This window comes from Pan troglodytes, chromosome 9, assembly GCF_028858775.2.
Source record: "Pan troglodytes isolate AG18354 chromosome 9, NHGRI_mPanTro3-v2.0_pri, whole genome shotgun sequence".
NCBI classification, from domain to species: Eukaryota; Metazoa; Chordata; class Mammalia; order Primates; family Hominidae; genus Pan; species Pan troglodytes.
In genome coordinates this window covers 60,856,159-60,879,144 of record NC_072407.2, presented here as the reverse complement: position 1 = coordinate 60,879,144, position 22,986 = coordinate 60,856,159, and the positions used below count along the sequence as shown (strand labels likewise).

The 22,986-nt window shown below is 38.6% G+C and overlaps 2 protein-coding genes across 18 annotated transcripts in view; one reads left to right on the top strand and one right to left on the bottom strand.

Annotated features, from left to right (window-relative positions):
- The window catches only part of ZFP91 (ZFP91 zinc finger protein, atypical E3 ubiquitin ligase), a 42,441-nt gene extending 27,475 nt beyond the window's left edge, over positions 1-14,966 (bottom strand). The window contains exons 1-2 of one of the 5 annotated variants that reach the window (XM_016920924.4): positions 13,863-14,966; positions 8,587-8,615 (exon numbers count right to left, since the gene is read on the bottom strand). In XM_016920924.4, the coding sequence (XP_016776413.1) occupies positions 8,587-8,615; positions 13,863-14,200 (367 nt within the window). In that variant the 5' untranslated portion in view covers positions 14,201-14,966. Of the gene's footprint in view, positions 1-8,586; positions 8,616-11,297; positions 11,442-13,862 lie in introns of those variants that run through there. The other 4 variants (XM_016920923.4, XM_016920925.4, XM_016920926.4 and 1 more) reach the window with 4 other exon arrangements.
- A 130-nt stretch (positions 14,967-15,096) lies between these two features.
- Positions 15,097-22,986, top strand: part of LPXN (leupaxin) — an 80,768-nt gene continuing 72,878 nt past the window's right edge. For 5 of the 13 annotated variants that reach the window (XR_010147548.1, XM_063784053.1, XM_063784052.1 and 2 more), the window contains exons 1-2: positions 17,565-17,727; positions 22,759-22,916. Coding sequence is in view for 12 of the 13 variants with exons in the window: in XM_063784053.1 (XP_063640123.1) it covers positions 17,715-17,727; positions 22,759-22,916 (171 nt within the window). In the remaining variant the exon portion in view is untranslated. Of the gene's footprint in view, positions 15,186-15,270; positions 16,755-17,370; positions 17,728-19,461; positions 19,483-22,758; positions 22,917-22,986 lie in introns of those variants that run through there. The other 8 variants (XM_009440448.5, XM_009440447.4, XM_016920927.4 and 5 more) reach the window with 8 other exon arrangements.

The window sequence follows — 22,986 nt, the reverse complement described above, 5'->3', positions numbered from 1 at the left end:
TTAAAAACAACCACAGTACAATCTTGTTCTGTTCATATCACTTTTTCTGGGGCATGAAAGACATATACAAGCGTAGCACTAATATTGAGGACACGTTTAAGAAAAGGAAAGAGCAGAGAAAAATATTTGTGTATAAATTTATTGTAGCCTAAGTATACAGTGTTGATAAAGGGACCCATGCAGTTTCATCACCTGCTGGTGCTCTCTGAGCATCTGGTGGCTGCTGGGGACAGACAGATAAACTTAGAGTTTCATTCAAAACAATAGAACACATCAGCTCACCAACTTAGCAACTGTGAAATATGTAATACATTATTATTAACTGTGGTCACCGTGCAGTGTGATATAGTTTGGATGTTTGTCCTCTTCAAATCTCATGTTGAAATGTGATCCCTAATATTGGATGTGGAAGGTGTTTGTGTAATGGGGGTGGATCCCTCATGAATGGCTTGGTGCCATCCCTGTGCTAATAGGTGAGTTCTCTATTGCTTCATGTGAGACCTGGTTGTTTAAAAGAGCCTAGCCCCTCCTCCCCTCTCTCTCGCTCCGCTCTGTGACACACCTGCTCCACCTCCACCTTCCACCACAAGCGAAAGCTTCCAGGGGCCTCACCAGAAGTCTAGCTGATGCTGGTGCCATGCTTGTACAGCCTGCAGAACCATGAGTCAGAAAAAACTCTTTTCTTTACAAATCATTCAGTCTCACATATTCCTTTCTAGCAACTCAAAAGGGACTAATACACAGTGCAATAGATCACTAAAACCTACTCTCCCAATTTAACTGAAAGTCTGTATGTACCTTTTCATCTCCATCTCCCCTTTTCTCATTCCACCTCCTAACCCCCCAGCGTTCAGTAACTACATTTCTATGAGACAGTTACTTAGATTACACACAAGCGAGATCATACAGTGTTATCCTTCTGTGCTTGGCGCATTTTACTTAGCATAATGTCCTCTGGTTCCACCCATGTTGTCACGAATGACAGAATTTCCTTCATTTTAAAGATCATCTGTTTGATACCTTAGAACATTCTGGTCAAAGTAATGATATAATGAAATTAGCTGGTTGCTCTTAACTAGAAAACATGAAGTGGATAAAGAAAAGGATGTGCAGACTGGACACGGTGGATCATGCCTATAATCCCAGCACTTTGGGAGGCTGAGGCAGGGAGATCATCTGAGGTCAGGAGTTTGAGACCAGGCTGGCCAACATGGTGAAACTCCGTCTCTACTAAAAAAATACAAAAAATTAGGCAGATGTGGTGGTACACACCTCTAATCCCAGCTAATCAGGAGGCTGAGGCAGGAGAATCACTTGAACCCAGGAGGCAGAGGCTGCAGTGAGCCGAGATCACGTCACTGCACTCCAGCCTGGGCAAGAGTGAAATTCAGTCTCCAAAAAAAAAAAAAAAGATGTGCTCAGGGGTTCAAATTCCCAGCTCGAGCATCACAAAAATGACCTCAAAGTTTCTGTGTCTTTCCTGAAAACAATACTTACCTACTATAGCTGCAAAACTGAGATTGCTGAAAACCAAACCCAGGCTGACCTGGCTACAGCCACTGCTAATTGCCTAATATGCCAGCAGCAGAGACCAACACCGAGTCCCTGATATGGCACCATTCCCTGGGGTGATCATCCAGCTCACCTGGTGCAAGGTTCACTACATTGGACCACTTCCATCATGGAAGTGGCAGTGCTTTGTTGTTACTGGAATAGACTCTAGATACAAATTTGTCTTACCTGCATAATGCTTCCTATATACATTGCATAATGCTTCCTATATACAAACACAAATTGTATGTCTGAGTCCATTTACACAAAATGTCCAGAAAAAAACAAATCTATACAGACAGAAAGTAGATTAATGGTTGCCTACGGTTGGGGGTGAGAATACGGATTAACTATAAATAGGCATGAAGGACATTATTAGGGTGAAGAAAAAGTTCTAAAACTGTATTGTGATAGGTGTGCAATTCATACAATGTACCAAGATCCCTAAATTGTACATTTGAAATGGGTGAATTTTATGATGTATAAATTACATCCCAATAACACTATATTTCAAAAATATACATCACAGTACTAGTCATAAAGACTAATAACTGAAAACTGCCCAAACATCCATCAACAGTAAAACAGTTAAACTGTGGTTATATTCCCACAATGGGACACTATACAACAACTAAAATAAACGATCTATGACAAACACAGCACTTGTCACAAATGATGAGCAAAATAAGCCAGACACAAAAGAGTGCCTACTGTATTATTCCATTTATGTAAAATTCAAAAAATGGCAAATCTAATTTCTGCTAAAGTCAAAATAGTGGTTACACTTGGGGGCGGTTGACTTGAAGGAGCATAAGGGAGTTTCCAAAACAATTATGTTTTATTTCTTCAGTTGTGTAAATGGTTACATGATTGGGCTCACCCTGGGTCCGCCCACTTATAAAATAAAGAAGGGGGAGGAGAAACAAGAGTACATGTATATGTCTTATAATATGTGCATTTCTGTATACGTATGGTACATTTTAATAGGATTTCTCTAAAAATTACCTGTAATCTCAGGAAAAAAAAAAAAAAAACCCAGAAATATCAAATGCCCTTCAGTTAGGTAACGGTTAAATAATAGAATATAAATGTACAGTAGCCATGACTGGATATCCACAAAGCATCTAGGCACCTCTTCTTTCTTAAAGAATCAATCCCACTCTTAAACACAGTGGGAATCCCAATTAAGCTAAGCTAACAGCATCAAAAAATATGAAATACTCAGGGATAAATGGGATAAAAAATTTGAAAGACCTATATACACTGAAAAGTACAAAACATTGCTGAGTAAAATTAAAAACCTAAGTAAATGGAGCAGTATATCTTGCTTATAGGGTTGTAAATACTAATATAAATTTTATTTTGATTTTATGACTTCGATTTTCTATTTTTTGTTGCTAATATACAGAAATACAACTGATTGATTATACCGTGGGGGTGGTTTCAAGACACCTTGCAGTTACTGCCTTCAGGATTTTGGAACACTGCGCCGCAACCACCATAATATAAAACAAGTCTGAACTGAATGACCAATGAGGAGGGGGGAACGGCCCAACCAGTAAATAATAAATTGCTGTGTTTTAAGCCACTAAATTTTTAGATGGTTTTGTTATGAAGCTAAAGAAGCCTTTGCCCGGATAGCATTAGATTATTCAGGCTGGTTTTAATTCAGAGGAATTTCTTCTTTCTTGAACTTAACAGTCAAGGGGCAATATTCCTTTTTGTCACAGATTCTTACCCACTAAGGCTCATTTCAAAATGAAGATACAAGCAAGTCTCTCTTAAAGGTTTTGGATTTGTACTGGCTGAATATGGGTTTCCCCACTAAGGATTTTAAGTTTCCTCTGCTTCAGTTTTCTTCTATCAGGGCATTCTGCTTTAACTCTCAAGTGGTCTTGGCAGGAAAAGGGATCTCAATGTAAAATAATAGATATAGCAGAATAAACTTATAACTGTGTCGAAGATGGCAATAAGTTGAGCTGTAATAGGCAAATTATTATAAAGTTAAGACTCATTTACCTGATAGGTAATCCCATAACTGAAAGAAGCTGATGATCAAGGCTTTTTAAGCCTACATCACAATTCACATATTATAAGTGACATATATCTTTATTTGTAGGAAATTAATAATGGAAAAGAAGAACCAAAGGAGGTTTGGATGTCTGAACTAGCAATACGGATTAAAGGATCTGGGCCATACCCAACATGGAACAAGATGTCTGAGTAAATTATTCTCACACTAAGAGAAATAATACAGTTATTGCTACCTTAAGATAAAAGATTAGGAAGGAAGGACAAACAAAAATGCCTATCTACTGTATTTAGCCTTTGAGGCTTGAACATTATATTGTCAGAAACTTGAGTTTCTGAAACCTAACTGAACTACTCTGTGTATTTCTATCACTAGCTGCACTTTGTTTTCCATAAATAAAGTTTGCTTTGAAATATTAGCCAATCTCAGTAGTATTAAGAGAAGCCAGGGAAAGAGGCTTTTGTTGTTGTTGTTGTTTTTAACTTACATTTAAATTTAGAACAGTATCATTTAATTGGTAAAGGGGAATATTTCAGTTAAAACTAACAGGCTGGGTGTAGTGGCTTATGCCTATAAATTCCAGCACTTTGGGAGGCCGAGGCAAGAGGACTGCCTAGCCAGACCAGGCTAGGCAACACAGTGAGACCCTGTCTCTATAAAAAAATCAAAAACAATTAGCTGGAAATGGCGGCACACTTCTGTAGTCCCAGCTACTTGGGAGGCTGAGGCAGGAGGATGGCTTGAGCCCAGGAGATCAACACTGCAGTGGGCCATGATCACACCATTGCACTCCAGCCTGGGCAATAAAATGAGACCCTGTCTCAAAAACAAACAAACAAAAAAACCTTAAAAGCCTATCTGAGTGTTAAGACTGGGCTTATACACGCCCTTTCTCACCTACACATTTTCCTTCCGGAACTCTTTTTCTATTCAAAACCTAAAAGATTTTATTTTGACTAGGAAAACTAGGTCATTAGCAAGGAGATTCAAAATCTTTCAAGAAAGAATTGTGAAGACAATGTTCTCAGTATCTTCTCGATTCTTCCTTTTGTACACAAACTCAAATGGTAAGAATTACAAGTTAGATTTTCTCACTGGAATGGGAAAAAAAGCATAAAAATGTGTCTTCTGTATTTTTAGAAATAATAAAAATATTCTTTAAATATACTAGAAAGAAAGAAAAACCAACAAAAAAGTATACTATAAAAGAGACACATCTGTAAAGGAAGTAAAAACAGTCAATGTTATATTGAGGTTGCAAGTTGACAAGAGGCCAAGATGAATGGGATACAAGAGACTGATTTGAGAGGATATGATAATCAAAGATATTTCAATACATGAAAAATAAAACTTGAAATCTATGAAAACTGTTAATAACAAATTAATTCTAATTTTAAAACATGGAGCACAGAGGCATAAGCAATAAATTAGACTGTATCAATATAAGAAAAAAACTGAGGATGTCATCCAGACAGGAGGAAAAATAATCAAAATAAACTAATACTTTAGTAATAATTAGATAGTATGCTGATTATGATAAACTAGGTAAGGTAAATACTTAACAGTTAAGCTCCAAATAATCTAAGTAAATGCTGAGATCTGTTATGAATTTATCTGATGACTGACTTCTTTTTTCCTGACTACACAAGTTAGAGACTCACAGTAATCACTGTCAAACATCACTATTTCATAAGAGCAACTGAAGAGTAAAATGATTTTGAATAAAAGGTTGAGATCCAGAGTTTTATACAATCAAATTTTCAAGCATGCAGTATTTCCAAGTATGTTTTCTGTAAACTCCAGTTTTACGAAATGTTCTTTAAAAAGGGGGTCTTATAAGTCAAATAGGTTAGGTAATCGCTGCAAAATTTTGGTATTTACACTGCACATTACTCAAAAATCAAAGTTACTGAAAAGTTCTGTAATAAATAATCTATCTAACGTTAATAACTGAAGCACTGCCCACATCTACTTGATTCTACAGTATTTATTATCATTCCATTAAACACTTAAAACATACTTTAATCAACATTAAGGTATTCCGGTCTCCATTTTTATGTTTTATCTTGAGAGGCAGTTTTAACTATTATTCCTCACTAAGGACATAACAGATGGGAGAAAAAAAATTAGACTTCATAACATGTCTAGTCAGAGGTTAGAAAGTGAAATAAGTTAAAATGAACACTGGGATAACTAAAAATTACGTGTAGGTAGACCATTCTTTTACTTTATAATCAAAGTACAACACTGGTTCAAAACAGAGAAACAATGAAAACATAAAGCCAAGTTAAAAAGGAACTAGATCTCCATCCCTTAAGATTTCTGCTAACACTCTTGGAAACTCCACAATCATGAAGATAATCCTCTGCCAGTGGTAAACTAAGCTTTCAAGTTTGAAGTATTTTTTCCTTTTTAACTTTTGTGTGGAATGTTCCTTGTCCAAATTAACTATCTGCATATTCAGGTGTAATCTCAAATGTCACCTCCACCAAAAGGTCTTCCCTTATCATTTCATCTAAACTTAGCTTTCTCAGCTCCAACTTCATCAAACATTATTACACTGTTTTGACTTCTTCATTTATTTGATTACCAGTAGAATCCAGTGCCTAGAATAGCGCCAGACACATAGTGGATGCTCAACAATTACCTGTTGAATGAATTAACACTATTTTAGCATAGTAGCTTTCCATTTGTTTTATACACCAATCACGGTTAAAAAAGGGTAGCAAAAACAGGAACTAATACTCATGTTTATTATTTCAGTTTGAAAAAAATGAATGTAGCACTTTGCAACTTAACTTTTAAGTTGCAACTTAATTTGCAGCTTTGCAAATTAATGGAAAGTTGCCTACTCTGTGTGTGCAATATTGTTTATGTGTATGTCAAAGGTTCTTCTCTTCAACTCAAAGAAGGCATACAATTTCTAGATGGTTTGAGTAAATAAGAGTAAAAACAATCCTGAAGATATCTTTTCAGCATTAATATAACAGAAGGCCAGTCTTACCTCTAAAAAATAAAACCTGTTTAAAGTTTTGAAAAACCCTTAACTTCTGAAATGAACATGAGTTATTTCAGTTAAAATTTAGCAGACTGAACATGAGGACTATTCCAGAGTACCAGAATAACTGAGAAGTTAAATGACCAGAAGAAAAGTAATTAAGGTGAATTCTAAATACGAAACACAACAGGAAAAAGTGACTACCCGAGCCTCCATTTCTTTATTCATTCATCTTGTATGAATGTTACAGTTCTTATATACCTATCTACTGTTCATAGAGTTGAACAGCTACCTTAATAGGTAAACTAACAGAGATGAAGATTGGCATTTGAGAATATCTAGATCCAGGGCCTTTAAACAGTAAAGTGGGATTGATCTTCGGATCAAATTATCCATAATGTAGTTTTAATCTCTCCACAGCTGCACAACCACAAAACACGCCAATAAGTCAACTTCTAGTTTAAAACATTTACACACGAGGCAGGCGGATCACTTGAAGCCAGGAGCTCGAATCCAGCCTGGCTAAACCCTGTCTTTACTCAACAAACAAAAAAAAGACATCTACCCAAAGGTCATCTACTTTTCTCTCCAAAAGGGGCTCCAAATTTCCACCTTTCTTCAAGTTCGCCTCAAGGCAACCCATAGTGATTTCTTTGGACACGTAAGGTAATTTCAGCTCTGACAAAAGCAGGTTGCTTTTTGTTTTAATCAGAATGCTCTAGACTTGTTACCTGTCTCTACATTTTCTCCACATCATAAAATCTCCAAATTGATCTCTGAATAAGAAATGTGAGACCTTCCATTTTTGGCAGACATAACCTATTTTCTAAGTAACAACAACAGGAACAAAAAACTTGCTAGACAAAATAATCATGCCAAGGTTTCTAAATAAAAAAAAAAAGCCAGGTATGAAAAACCTCTGCCTGCTATACTATGAAATATTAGACTCACATTCCAAAATTCAGAGAAATAAGAAACCTTAGCATTGAAACCTAATTATTTACAAAGCAGCCACCACCAATGCAAGTTATTGGTTCTTAAATTACACTATCATTCTTCCATATGGCACAAAATCCAGGCTTTAAACTTGCCTTATACGTTCTCGAAGAATTATCAAGAACAGAAAAACCTTAAGATTCTCATGTACATGTAATACATACACTGATATATAAAATGCATATACATATATTCTTTTATAGAAATAGTAGCAGGCTATAAGTAGACCTTAAAAGCTATGGATACTAGGTGGATTCTAGGAGTTTGGAAACTGGCTATGTCAAGCCTGGGTCAAGGTCACACATAATAAAAGAAATGTGCCTAAAAGTATATTTGTTCAGTTTTAAGGAGGATGCTGTGTGTTTGAATTTAACATCAAGGAACACAGCCAAAAATTAGAAAAAAACAAAAATGAAACGAATAAGCAACCGGTCCAACATGTTAGGGCAATTTTAATAACCTAATCTGCAAAGCCAGAATAAAGTATTTTAAAAGTTATTGAAAAAGTGAACATTAGCTTCCTGTCATAATCCAGGAAAACAGAAAACTATAATACATACATCTGGTGTGCTAACACTCAAACTTAAAGGAAAATGACCTAATATTGACCTAATTTAATTATTCACCAGGCTGAATTCTTAGAACACTCAGCATTCTTCACCCTGTAATTTTAATCTGTATTTCTACTAGCATAAAAACTTTTGCCTTCACTTTACTCTGTATACTGTGTATCATTCCAGTCTGTTACCTCATTTAAAAATAAAAGGCTTAAAAAAGTTACTATAAATTACCATCAAACAATCTGATTTGCCTTTATTAGGTTTCTAAATAATGCCAATATACTCTATTATCCAAACCTGCTGTCGTCTAAATATTTTCTTACTCCAGTAATTTTTTACCAAATAAAAATTCCTTTTAAATGGGAACCAATTTGAATGATGAGGCTTTCTAACAGATTAAAAGATAATCAGTGTAATGTACGCTAGAGGTAAAGATGACCAAGTCTTACCTTTATCAGTTGTTACTTTTTCTATGCATCTGAAAGAAATAAGAATAAAACATTAATGAACAATCTAGCACATTTTCTGAAAACATAAATATCTCTTTCAGGTTCACCTCCAGAGTGATAAAGCATCTAGACTAGTGTTGTCCTACAGAATTTTCAGCAGTGATGGAAACATATCTGCACTGTCCAGTATGGCAGTCACATGTGGCTGCTGAGCACTTGAAACAGTTCATGTAATTGTGAAACTGAATTTTTAATTGTGATTAATGTAAATTTAAATAGCCACATGTGGCTACCATAACTGACAGCACAGAGCTAGAATATCATTCAAAACACCTATTTTTAACTAAGATATTGATACAAAGAAAATATTACTAATTTTGTTACATTAAGTGATTATATAAGAAAATGTTCTTATTTTATATAAATGTACTAACTAGAGATGAAATGACAACGTTTGGGATGTGCTCTAAAATACTTCTGCCAAAACAGGGAGGATGGACATAGCAAGCATGGCAAAATCTCAGCTAGGTGATCAATACTGGGGTTTCATTATACTATTTTCCCTATTTTGTGTATATTTAACAATTTTCATAATAAAAACTCAATGAAGTGTTAAAAAGACCCTAAAACTGTTTGTTAAGACCAAATCAAAATCTACTTCTAAAAAGACAATAGGTGGACCTCACAAGTAAATGTAACTTGCCCTTTACAAATTAAAAAGCAACAGTAAAGAGCTTAAAAATTGTTATAGCCTGAAGATTTTTTTTAAAAACCCCCAAAACAACAAAAATCAGACATATCCCCAGGTTTTTCATTCAGAAAAATTTCTCTCATACATAACTGGTGAGGACAGATTATACTGTCCTATACTTACCACTAAAATTCAAAAGTCAACAGGCCCTGAACATTTATCATATAGATACCACAGAGTATCTCTGAACAGTACAAAGTTTTTTTGTTGTTGCTCCTCCCGAAAGTAAACCTAATATAGTAAAGACTCTATTATGTTACAATATGTTATAAATAAATACCCAGACAAATACAGAAGCCACAGTGTAATACAAAAATCTATTCTACTTAGAAACAATAGTTATCACTGTTTGTTCCATACTTTTTTAAAAAAGACTGGTATTATAATTTTATCTTAAATCACATTACCAATGTCCCAATTAACACACCGTAACTGCTAATCATCCCATCTTTAAATAAAAACTGCAAAAATAATTGCTAAATTTTTGAAAACTTATATAACAAACTTTTCCAAAAACCTTGAAAGCTGGTTCAATATTTCTATCATCATACTGATTAAGATCCTGATCACTCAGGATTTCAGTCTTGTACAACTGAAGGCTTCTCCAAAGAACTGTAAGTTTTTTCAATTCAGAATATTACCACCTCTTCATCCTCACTATCCATGACCTTCAAAAGGGAAACAGCAAGAAAGGTCACCTAAAGGTTTATTACTGTTTTAATTTTAGCAAGAAAATATACCAAAAATGGAATTTCATATACCAGAAAATAAAACTACTTTCCTTAATCTGAACCTGAAGGAAGACATCTAAAAATACTCAGTATTAGCTAATATGGTTACTCAACAGCGAAGTTAGAATTTTTAAAAAGTATTTGTCCCTAAAGTTTTAAGTTTTGAAATGCACAGGATAAATGAAGGGCTATTATATGTAAGAATGAAAAAAAGCCTTATACATTTTAACCTAGTCTTAATTTGACAATTTCATTCCCTACTAGCAGAATGCATGGATGAATCAGAAAAAAATCATAGGCAAAAACTAGTATACTAATGCTACTAGATTTTACTTCAAAAATTAAAGACAGTATATAAACGTGCACTTGAAATAACTGTAATTTACTGGCTAACATACAGCAAATGATCAGTCTTACTCTTAGTATGGATACATAAACTTTCTTCAAATTTGGTTTATTTTTCCTACTAGCCTTCTATGCTTCAGTTTATCATGATTCTAGCATTTAACTCTGTGCCTCTCTTGAGCACAATGAAGAATTTTTATTTCCCCTTCATCCACAAATATTTCCTCTTCCCAATAACCCCTAAATAGTTCATTGTGAAAAGTTGTTATAACATCAGATTATAAAAACTGTAAGCTAAATATGGAACTATAAAGCTCATCTCACAAATCCATAAAATATCAATTATAAATGAAGCAATTATAAATGAAGAGGTTAAGTGACTTGCTCAAGGCCACTTACTGCACAGTACAAAGCTGGAACATAAAACTTTCTGACTGAAGTCCAATGCTTTATCCACTCTATTATTTTGCCTTCCAATGGGAACAGAGGTTTCAACCAATCCAAATCTATCCATTTCTTGACCTTTTAAACTATGGTATACTTTACTATCACTTTAATTAAGAGAATCAAATGTAGGTTAAAGAGCTGATTACTAAGATTGTATACAGGGAAATGCTGGGATATGGAAAAAGGACTAGCGCGAACAAGTAAGTAATACAGAATAAACCTTCCTTTTTAAAAGTTTCAAAAGGTCATTTGGAAAACAGAAATGACTCAAAGTCAAAGATACCAGACCAGGGTTTGGACTCAAAACCTCTTGAAATATCTTAAAGGATTAAATTATGTAGAAAAAATTAAGTCTTAAAATGTATTTTATGACTGAAAATCTGTATACCATACACACATTTGACATATCTCCACTAATTAATGCATCTTTGCCTTACACCCCAAGGTCCTTGAAGATGAGGGCCATGTCTCATTTTTCTTTCTACCACCTAGTTCAGCATAGTACCAGGCCCAGATACTGATGAAACAAGTTTGCCAAGCTAAAATGCTTTAGCATTCCTTTGATTTCCAGATTATGGAATAAGGTAAAAATGTGTAACAAAAACTCTATTATGACGAAAATTTGTTTAACAACCTGATCAAAAACACAGTCAAGAGATAATTTTGGGGCTGAAAGAAGAATACCATTGTCACTACTGTTTTCTAATGATATTGGATGGGAGGGGGGTGGCGCTAAGAATTCAGACTTATTTCTTCCTCCCCACAAGGAACATTGTGCAGAAAAAAGGAAGGAATTTAATTAAGTCATCTTCATCCATATACAACAGTAACAGTTATATGGAATTAAAGCGTCACTAGTACTTTGTTGCCAAGAGTTAGGGCAAAAATAAATCATGACAGCAGGTAAAATTACTGTTTTAGATAAAAATTATTTATTTTCCTTCAAAAATTAAACAGCAGGCTGGGCGCAGTGGCTCACGCCTGTAATCCCAGCACTTTGGGAGGCTGAGGCGGGTGGATCACCTGACGTTGAGTTGGAGACCAACCTGGCCAATTTGGTGAAACCTCACCTCTACTAAAATTACAAAAATTAGCTGGGATTGGTGGCGGGCGCCTGTAATGCCAGCTGCTTGGGATGATGAGGCAGGAGAATTGCTTGAAGCCAGGAGGCGGAGGTTGCAGTGAGCAGAGATCATCGTGGCACTGCTCCAGCCTGGGCAACAGAGCAAAAACTCCATCTCCAAAAAAAAAAAAAAAAAAAAAAAAATTAAACAGCAGGTAACGTTTTAGACATAATTATCTTATCTTGAGATATAGGTATATTTAACTTTCAAGGGGTAGGTGAGAATAAAAGGAAATTTTAAAAATATTTTAAGTATTACCCTCTCTACGAATAGTAATATTAAAGAGTGAAAAAATCACATTTTGCATAATTTATATGAAAAACCTCACTACAAACCAAGGATCTATCATCCCACCATTACTGAAAAACGCAACTTGTGCTTAGTATTTACAACAGGCATTGTCTAGCGCTTTACACACTGTATTTAATTCTCACAAACTCACGTTGCAGAGATTATCCTCTATAGGTAAGGAAACTAAGGCATGGGTAGGTTAAGGAATTTGCTCACGGAATTCATATCCAAATGAGGTCAATGATATACATGTATCTTTTCAAATTCATGAGATTAAACAATATAGAACTATAAAATTTTTGTAAGATGAAATGCATCTACAGCAATTAGAAGTCTAATTGCAGCTGAATCTGTAAGTACAGATTTTTTGCTGTCGACAGAACTGCAGTTCTTACAACAAATTCTCTAAATTATGTTAACTTAGCTGACATTCAAAACTTTGAAAGCATATCTAATACCACAATATGATTACCTCTGAATTTTATTTCTCTTTCTGAGAGGCTTCTAAGGCAAGCATGCCAAGACACAGGCTTAACTCTTAATTTTGGACCAAGTCTGTTTCAAGTTTTAAATCTATTAGGTCTGGTGTAAGTCAAACCTTGCCACTATCTCTACTGGAAGAAAGGGAACACTTAAAACTGACTCCCCCTCACTTCAATTTTCTCTGTTTTTACTAATCTGTTTTCACTCAAAAGTCAAAGGTCACTAATGATGTTTTCAGTCATGAATTGAATAGTTAATGTGATTAATTTCTAGAATTTACAAACTTGTGTGCTTCAGTATTCTTAACATGAGTATTATTTTAACGAACAATTTAAAACAATGCTCCTGGCCACCTGTTCATGTTTCCTCTATTACGTCTAGGTAATAAAGGAATTCCTCTCAGATGATTCTAATTTCAAGGATGAAGTTCCTACATTTAAAAACACGAAACACAAAGATAAAACATATGCTACTTAGTAAAAACAAACATTAAAGAATGCTCATATAATTTTATATGAAAGACTCCATAATTAAAATCGTAGCAGTGGGCTTTTAACCTGACCATAATAAGTAGCAAATTTCTCAAAAGAATGAGAAGGGTTGCGAAAATTTAGAAAAGTGAAAAAAAAAAAAGCTACATAAACACACTAGTACATCTGGCTCTTGAGCTAACGCGAAGGGGCGGGGGACACATTTTTGAAGGCTATGATCGGGCTGTGGATTCCCTAAAGGGCATGTGATGTAATACTGGAGAGCCGCCTAAAGGAAAGGGATAGGTTGACAAAGGGGGTGCCGATGCCAGAAAGAGGGATGAGCCTGCGGGTGGCAGGGAGGAGGTGGATCACTAGCGAGTGCAGGGGTGTATCAAAAGATGATTTCGGGGAGTGGGGAAACGGCCCGACAGGCAAAAGTACAGGAGCGAGATGAGGGTGGCGCAGAGAGGAGGCACGAAGGCTCCCGGGGAAACGGTGTGACATTTGGCGTGCGGAGCCGGCAGGGGGCAGACCAGGCAGGATGTCACGTGGAACAGGCGCTACGGGAGCCGAGAAGGTTGCGTACGGACAGAGGGGGGTCTTTCCCACCGCCTGAAAGACTGTTACTCACAGGAGTCGCGGACTCTTCTTGCCCTGAACTGGAGACGGGGACTTCGCGGCCTGGGGCTGCTGCCCGGGGACGTCGGGAGGCCTGGCGCTGGGGCTGCTCCTCCGCCGGCGGGGATACTCGGCCTTTCTCCGGCGGGACACAGCTGCGGCGGCGGCCGCAGCGGCCCGGCCTCGGTCCCGACCTCCCCTCAGCACGCGGCTGCTAGTGGTCCCTGCAGGCGCCGCCGCGACCGCCTCAGGGGGCCGTTGTTGGGGCTCCTCCGGAGCCGCCTTGGCCGCCTCTCCCCCTTCCTGGTCCTGCTGCTCCGGGGGTCTCGGCTCTTCCGTCTCCCCCGGCATCGGGGCTTGTCCGTCCCCCACCCCCTAGTCCCAGGCGGCGGAGGCGGAGGCGGCGGCCTCGGCGCTGCTCCCCCCGCCCCCTCGCCTCCCGAAGCCTGCGGCTCACTCTCACCCTGCGCTCCTCTTTCCCCCCTCCCCTCCGCCCGGCTCCGAGGGCGCCCCCCCCACCCCCTGCCACTCAAGGTCTGCTACCGCTGGCGGCGCGCGCGCGCGCGCGCCCGCCAGACGCTCAGCGGGCCAATCGGAGAAGAGGACAAGCTTCCTCACCCCGCCCCTCGCAGTCTTACACGCAGCGGCGCCCCAGGTTCCCGCCCCCACCCCTTCCTTCAGCCAATCAGGAAACGGCTAAAAGGGAGCGCGCGAGGTTTCCTTCCCCGCGCACCCGTTCTCACCGTTAAACGGCTGTGTCTCGCGACAATCCCAAAGTGACCTTTTTCCCCCCTCCAGAGTTCAACGCGCGCTAGGGGCAGTGCGAGGGGCAGGTCTCGCGAGGGAGGCGGGTGAGAAGAAATCGCACCTCTTTCCCCGCCTCACGCAAACCCTAGACTGGCTGCGCGCGCACCTGCCTCCCTGAGGAGCCACTGATACCACAAGGGCTCTTTCTATTCTTCTTTAGGCCGCAGAAGTAGCCTGGGCGTTCTTCCGCCTCCACCCTACCCCACTTTCCTGTTTTTGGCCTTTCTGTCCCCAGCGCCGCCAGATCTTGCGCGGAGAAGGGGGTAGTATTTTGAGCTGTCGCTTCTCCTTTAAGAAAAAAAGCCCCGTCGGTTGCCGGATGAAAGTCTCTGAAAAAATGGCGGCGGCAAAACGGAGGCGGGGTTGTGGGGGCAACGAGGGCCCGCCTCTTGGCGCATGCGCACCGTTAACTTAACCAAGGGCATTCTGGGAGATGAAGTCTTATTTCGCCTAGGCTTTAGGAAAAATAGATGGGAAACCAGAGGTGGAGAGGATGCCGGGAGGTTCTGACTGATTCACGACGGGAAAGGTAGTTTACTTTCCGCAGCCTAGAGTTCACCTTTTTTTCGGGAGGCAGTGTTTCCGGGTTAGGTCGCGACGCGTGCCGTACATCCGGGCTCAAACGTCGAGCCAATTGCTGGTCTGATGGGAGGGTTTTTCCTACTTTTTCTTACTTTTTATCTGGGCGTTGGCGTACCTTTCTCGGGGTGTCTGCGTAACTGCCCAGACTTACCTTGGTTTGGTCAGATGACACCTCCTCTGGGACTGGCTAGCCAGCGTTCATGTCTACATTATTGATCTCGTCTTCCGGTGTGTGAGTCACTCACCTGTGAGCTCCTAGAGGTCAGCGACTAAATCTGGTTCCATGGGGTCCTTGGGCCCTCGGAGCCCTAGCACAAGGCCCACTACTCAGTTGGTTCTTAATCAAATCTGTGAAACGAATTATAAAGTTGCTTTTCTACTAGACCTTGTTGGGACACCAAGGAGCCGGCGTCGGTTGCTTAACTTGGATGCGGTGCCTGACCTAGAGGGAGGCGAAAGGGTTGTGAGCGTGACGTGACTCTGGTGACCTACACCGAGAAGCTGAAGGGTCTCTTAAGCTCTGCGGCCGGAAGCCATCTGCTTCTGCGGTTTATACAATAGCAACTTTATCAGAGGTTACTTTTCTGCACGCTAGCGTATGACATTAATTTGTCTTCCTGATTCATCAAAGGGAATTTCCGTTGCAGTTGGTGATGCAGTGGGCCTCTCCCATTTCTTTTTTCTTTTCATCCATTACAATCAAGGAACGATTTGCAAGAACATCCTTTACCCATGGAAAATAAGGCATCCAGGGCTAAAAGTCCCAAAAGAAAGAAGCTGGAAACAAGATCTGGGGATCCAATTTTAAATTTCACATTAATCATTCAGTTAAACTGTAGACAAGTGCTGAAGTACATTTTTCCTTCCAGTACTTTGACTCAGATACCACTTCATATTAGACAAATGTTTTATATTCTCTACTGAGTATTTTGCATTTTCATAGAGCTAATGTCATTTTCAGTTGTAATAATCGATTGGCATAGTGTCAATGGAAATTTTTTAAGATTGAGTTTGCAGTGAGCAGACTTTTGGAAGGAACAGTGCTGACATCCAATGGATGCTCAAAGTAATACAGAGGAGAAATCTCCTTTCAAAAAAAAAAAAAATGTACAGACAGTGGAATGGAGAATGAATTATTCCCTAAAAAAAGCCACTGTGGGCTGGATATGGTAGCTCACCCCCGGAATCCCAGCGCTTTTGGATGCCAAAGTGGGAGGATCCCTTGAGCCCAGAACTTCCAGACCAGCCTGGGCAACATAGGGAGACCACCCTCTACATAAAAAATAAAAATAAAGCTTTTAAGCTAACCTAGTGGCGTGATGGGATGCACCTCTGGTCCCAGCTACTCCAGAAGCTGAGAAGGGCAAATCGCTTGAGTTCAGGAGTTCGAGTTGGAGGTTACACTGAACTATGATAGTACCATTGCACGCCAGCCTGGGTGACAGAGAGCTTGTCTTAAAAAAAATAAAGAAGACTACTGTGTTGTAGAGGAAAGATCCCAGACTTTGCAATTATAGTAAGTAGCAAAGCTACCAATTAATTATCTTAGCAAGTTGCTATTACATGAACCTATTTCACCATTGGTAAAAAGGGGGAAAAAATCTATTTCACAGGGCCATAATTATAGTTCCTTACATATTGCCTTTTTATAGTAGGCCTTTTGTAAATGTTTAATTCAAGGTGAATAAATCACAGTGGTAAAAAAGGTGAAGAGTTAACCTCAGTGTCACTTTCCAAAGAAATTGCTATAAGGCAGTGTATCTAGGCAGGGATTATGCTTAATTGAGATGCACACAGTTTAACATCTGGTGTCAAACCTGGCTTCCTTCTTTGTGACCACCCTATAGATGTTTGCTTTTGGGACCACTGAGTAAACCAGGCCCTGAGAATCCAATCATGAATCCACTTCTGCCCTACTTTTAAGGATTTACATTCCATGCAGGAAAGCAGATAACCATAATTTCTGAATAAATAAGACAACAAAATGAAATGGATGCTGGTCAACTCTGATGCAAATTTTAAGAAGGAGACTATGCCTCTGTGTCTCCCAGCTTCACAGAAAAAAAAAAAAAAAAAAAGAAAGATGCTCAGAGTGGGGTACCTACACTTGGAAAAAACGCAAGTATAAGTCTGCCGTTCCCATGAATCCAAGATGAATCCTGGCACAGAGTAGGTCCTCAAATTTTGCAAAATTAATTTTGAATCTATCACCCTGGCCAATGCACTGCCATAATGCAAATCTTACTATCTACCTTTCTATGTCAGTCGCAGTTTTAAAACTGTGTAACCTATGGAAAAAAAAAAAAAAGCTCACCAAATCAAAAGAGAGGAAGTGCTAAGCAAATACAGGAACCAAAAAGGTTTATAGAGGCTGTCTTATGCTGTCTCATCCAGTTCCTTTGCGGTCCTCTTCTTCAGCACATGCCAAAGCTGTTCCTCACGGCCTGTGAGACAAGAGCATCTTGGATGTAGGACAATGGAAGAGTTAGGTGAGTGAGGAGCTTGGAGGAGAAACTCTGAGGGAGTGAAGACTTGGCTGCCATCTCCTTGTGTGGTGGGGTATACTTCTGGCTAGACTGAGGGTAGTAATGGAAGATTTTATTTTCACTTCTTTCCTGTCCTCAGCCCTGCCAGGAGTGAAGCATGAGGAACTATGATTGTTTTGGGGAACTATGGGTTCACTGTTTGCAGTGGCAAAATAGATGGAGAGTTTGGTGCTAACAGCAGAATAAACTCTTGGCAAATACTTTTGGACTGGATTGTTACTGCAGTTGTTGTCTTGTTATGGGCGTTTTGCCCTTTGGAGGTCACTGGAGATCATAGGGTGGCCACATAGCGAGACAATGCAGAGATATGATTTGAGGAGGAAAAGAAAGAGCAAAAAGGGAGTTGGGGTGTTATGAGGAAGAAAAGACGGACTAGAAGTGTAAGAATGAGGGATCTGTAGAGGTTGGAAAAAGGCCAGAGTGGTTTCATTTGTTCCATGTTTTAGTATTAAATCAAGAAGGCATAGCACTCTAGTGATTTTGTTGCTAAGCTTTTTATTCAGAAGAATTCTGAAGGAAGAGATTACTATGGCCTGAAAATATGACACCTCCTTCCACTCTAAGGCAATTAAAACCAGCAGTGGAACTATTAGCCATATTAACCAGAGAAATCCTGGATTTCAAACCTTTGGAGTAATGTAAGGTTTGTCATTCTTGGGACTCATTCCATAGCCTTTGCCAACATCTGCTGCCAGCATCTTAACTAACACTGAGTCACTAAACTATACCCAATTTCCAAACTGTATTAATTCCACAGTGTCCTGGTTTGGGGTGTGTTTGGGGATAGGGTATGTCAAAAGTGCAAAAAACAACAACAAAAAATATCTTGCACATTGTTACATTGTCTTAAAAAAAATGGCGTGTGATTTCAAAGCTGGAGAAACAGAGGAAAAGTAAAGGGCAAATTACCAGGAGGCAAGAGATGTTAATGAAGAGAAAAAGGTAGTGTTTAATAAATATCAGACTGCTTTGGAAGTAAAGTCTATTTTGATATTGGGCCAGACTCTTTTTTGGACTTGGGGTAGAATTCTAATTCTTATCCTACGTGAGTGCTAGGGAGAATGTGAATTTCTGCTTGAGTTCCAGTAGTGCTAGGGCCTTTTTCCTTTTTCCTTTTTTTCTTTCTTTTTTTTGGGGGGGATGGAGGGGACACCGAATGGCTTTCATGGCAAATAATTCAAAAGGAAACTAATACTTATTTAGTAAATCAAGCAAAAACTAGACATTTTTACATATGTTAATCATTTTAGTGTCTGCAGCAACCCTCTGAAATAGGTGTTATCCACTTCTTTTTCAGATGAGAAAACTAAGAAAAACAAAATAACTTTTTCAATGTCACTGTCGGGAACACCTGACACCAAAACTAAGCAACAAGGTGCTCTCCTATTTTAGAAATTTATTGGTTCTGGTGTTCTGGCCAATGAAGTAACCCAGATTTAACAGAAATTTATATTGTTTTGCATCTCCTGAGCAGGCTAAATGTTAGGTAAATCTTGTCCGGAAATACAGAAAGTACCAAGTAGCCTGGAAGCTAATATTTGTGCAGATTATCCAGTTGGCTACATCTCCACAGGCTGTTGATAACTACACTTCAACAGTTTCTTCAAATTGTCATCAGCCCAGTAACTACCCTTGAGACTTGGTGTGGATCTTTCTTCCTGCTGGCAGAGAAATGGCATCGAGGACAGGTTGGCTCAAGTGAGCAAATATTTTCTGTCTGCAGTAGTGCCTCAGAGGCTAGCAGCTTGTATACACCCAGAAGGTTTTACCTAAACCCTCATTACATAGGCATTAGGCGTGATAGATAAAGAGGAACCAGGAGCAGATTCTGCCTCCGAATGAAATCCGTGCAACCCTCAGAGACTCCCAAGAGACCTCACTTGACTCCTTTCATGTTAATATTGATATTATTTCATCTCCACTGTAAAAGACTACAGAGAAGAATTACGGAGTCTTCAGTCTAGTCCCCACTTCCCCCGCCCCCACTCTCCAGGAATCCCATATTTGTCATACTGAAATTAGTCATCTTCAAATTACAAAATCTGGCAAAAGGCATAATAACCTCACAGTGTTGGTGATATGCACACTCATATGAAACAGGAAGAGAAAAGCCTGTAACTCATGACCCAGAAAGAAGGGTTTTGATAACTTTGGTTAGCTGGTGCTTCTGAGGGCAACTTCCTACTCTTAGTGGTATGGTTTCCTCTCTCTTATAATCTTTATTGTAGATGGCTTTTTATTTTGAGCTCAGGAGGATCTTTGGCTTCTAGTTAGAGCAAAGCTTAGAAAATAGAAAAGAAAGGGGCTCTAGCATAATTGAAAGATGCAGAATAAAAATTCGAAATTCTCAAATTTGGTGTGGGGTCTGGCTAATACAAATCTGAGGCAAAAAGTTCTCTTTCTTTTTCTACCTTAGTTTTCTTTTCTTTTTTCTTTCTTTTCTTTTTTTTTTTTTTTTGAGACGGAGTTTTGCTCTTGTTGCCCAGGCTGGAGTGCAATGGCACGGTCTCAGCTCACCGCAACCTCTGCTTCCCAGGTTCAAGCGATTCCCCTGCCTCAGCCTTCCTGAGTAGCTGGGATTGCAGACATGTGCCACCATGCCTGGCTAATTTTGTGTTTTTAGTAGACACGTGTTTTCTCCATGTTGGTCAGGCTGGTCTCGAACTCCCAACCTCAGGCGATCCGCCCGCCTCGGCCTCTCAAAGTGCTGGGATTACAGGCATGAGCCACCATGCCCGGCCTATTTGTCCTTCTTTTTAAAAAACTTCTATTATAAAGAAATTTAAGTATGCAAAAGTAGAGAAAATACTTTAATGAATTCTGATATACCCATCAACCAGTTGAAACAATCAGTTCTTCATCAGTCTTACTTCATATATATGCCCACCCATTCCTTTCACCCCTGTAATTATGTTAAAACAATTTCAGATGTCATTTTATCTGTAAATATTTTAACACCTCTAAAATAAATATATATTTATACATATAACTGTAATGCCATTGCCATAACCACAACAGCCTTAATAGTAATTCCTTAATATTGTAAAATACCATTATCACACCTAAAAACTTAACAGAATTACTTAATATTATTAAATATCATTATCACACCTAAAATAAACAGTACTTACTTGATATTATTTAATATCCAGTCAGTGTTCAATAGTCTTGATTGTTTCATTTTTACAGTAGATTTAATGATCCAAATAAAGTTCATACACTGAAATTTATTATAAGTCTCTCGACTTTTTAATGCCATAGGGTCCCACTCATCTCTTTTTTCCCATTACAGTTATTCATTTGCCCGAGAGTTTAGTTCAGTTTGCTTATCTCTAAAATGGTACATAAAAGTCAACATTTTTGATAAATGGATGATTATGAAAGATCTGTATATTTCATTTGTTAAAAAAAAAGGATTAGATCTCTTCTAAGGCCATTAAGAAATATTCATTCCTCCAAAATCTAAAATAAATGAAAAATCTGGTTTTTTTTAATGACCTGTGAAGTTTATTTTCCTTATCTGAGAACTTTAGATGTAGGCAGGTCCTTAGAAATAGTGTAATTCTGTGTTTAAAGTTTGAAAGCTAAAATCTGTGGTAAGAAGTCCGCTAGAGATCCACTAATGCGTATTGAGCCATAATTTGAAAAATACTGTTCTAATCAAATTGCCTTGTTATGTAGATGAGGAAACTGCATCAGAGAAGGATGTGACATGCTCAAGGTAACCCAGAGAATATGTATAAGACAGGAGACTGGAACGTCTAACTCTTAGTTAATGCAGGGGCTAGGGATCAGATAGCCCAGATTCAAGTCCTGGTTCTGCATTCATGCGCTTAAGCAAATTATTTTTGTCTCTTTCTTGTGATCTGCAAAATAAGGACAATAATATCATCTGCCTCAAAGTGTTAGGATGATTAAATGAAATGTGTAAACTCCTGAGCACAGTGCCTGGCATGTGTTAATTTTTATTAATTATTATTTATTTCATTGTAACAGATAGATACTAGTATATAATACTTTTCCAAAAAGAAAAAAGAAAAAAAACTGAAAGAGTAACAAATCCCAACTATTTAAATTGCAACATCTTACTTGATTTTGCAATATCTCAGTTTTCTCCCCAACCATTTTTTCTCTCCACACCCTAAAAGACAGGATACTTATACCTTGCTTTGAAAATTTTGTTACGTGCTCAGGATAATTGTTAAGATTTAAGAAAAAATATCATTAGGATTAAGAATAAGTGTTATTTCCCTCGTATGTTTTGAAAAATGGTAATATAATTGCTTATATTTTTCTGATAGAAAAAAGCATTTAGGGTTTATTTATTTATTTATTTATTTATTGTTTGAGACAGGGTATCACTCCTTTGGCCCAGGCTGCTGGAGTGTGGTGGCGTGATCTCGACTCATCGCAGGCTCACCTAGGCTCAGGTGATCCTCCCACCTCAGCCTCCCAAGTAGCTGGGACCACAGGTGTGCGTCACCATGCTGGGCTGACTTTTTTGTATTTTTCATACAGACTGGATTTTGCTATGTTGCCCTGGTCTGGAACTCCTAGGCTCAAGGGATCCTCCCGCCTCAGCCTTCCAAAGTGCTAAGATTATGGGCATGAGCCACTATACCCAGCCCAGTTTTATTTTTTTCTAATTAAGGATATTTGTGGGGAATCTACCCTAAATGAATGATGAAAATTAATACCTGTGGTATAAAAAAATCAAATTATAGCATGAGACTATGAAATTGAATGCAACCATAGAAAATAAGAAACTAACCACAATTTATGGAGGTGTTAAACATTTCTTGGTAGGATTCACCACATTCTTGAAGTGAATTAAGGAATAAGGGAAAGTATTTGAAAATAGCCATAACTGAAGAAAAGGAGATGAATGTGGGCACAGTGAAGATATTTAAGGAGAAAATGACTGTAGAGATTTAAATATTCTCTGTCATGATTCTCTTGCTTCTTATGGTGTAGATGCCTTATTGGAGGAACTGGAACGCTCCACCCTTCAGGACAGTGATGAATATTCCAACCCAGCTCCTCTTCCCCTGGATCAGCATTCCAGAAAGGAGACTAACCTTGATGAGACTTCGGAGATCCTTTCTGTTCAGGATAACACAAGTCCCTTGCTGGTAACTTTTCATTTATTATAGTCCTTAAGCATGGATGTTTATGAGTGCATTTCTGAAAATTAACTGTATC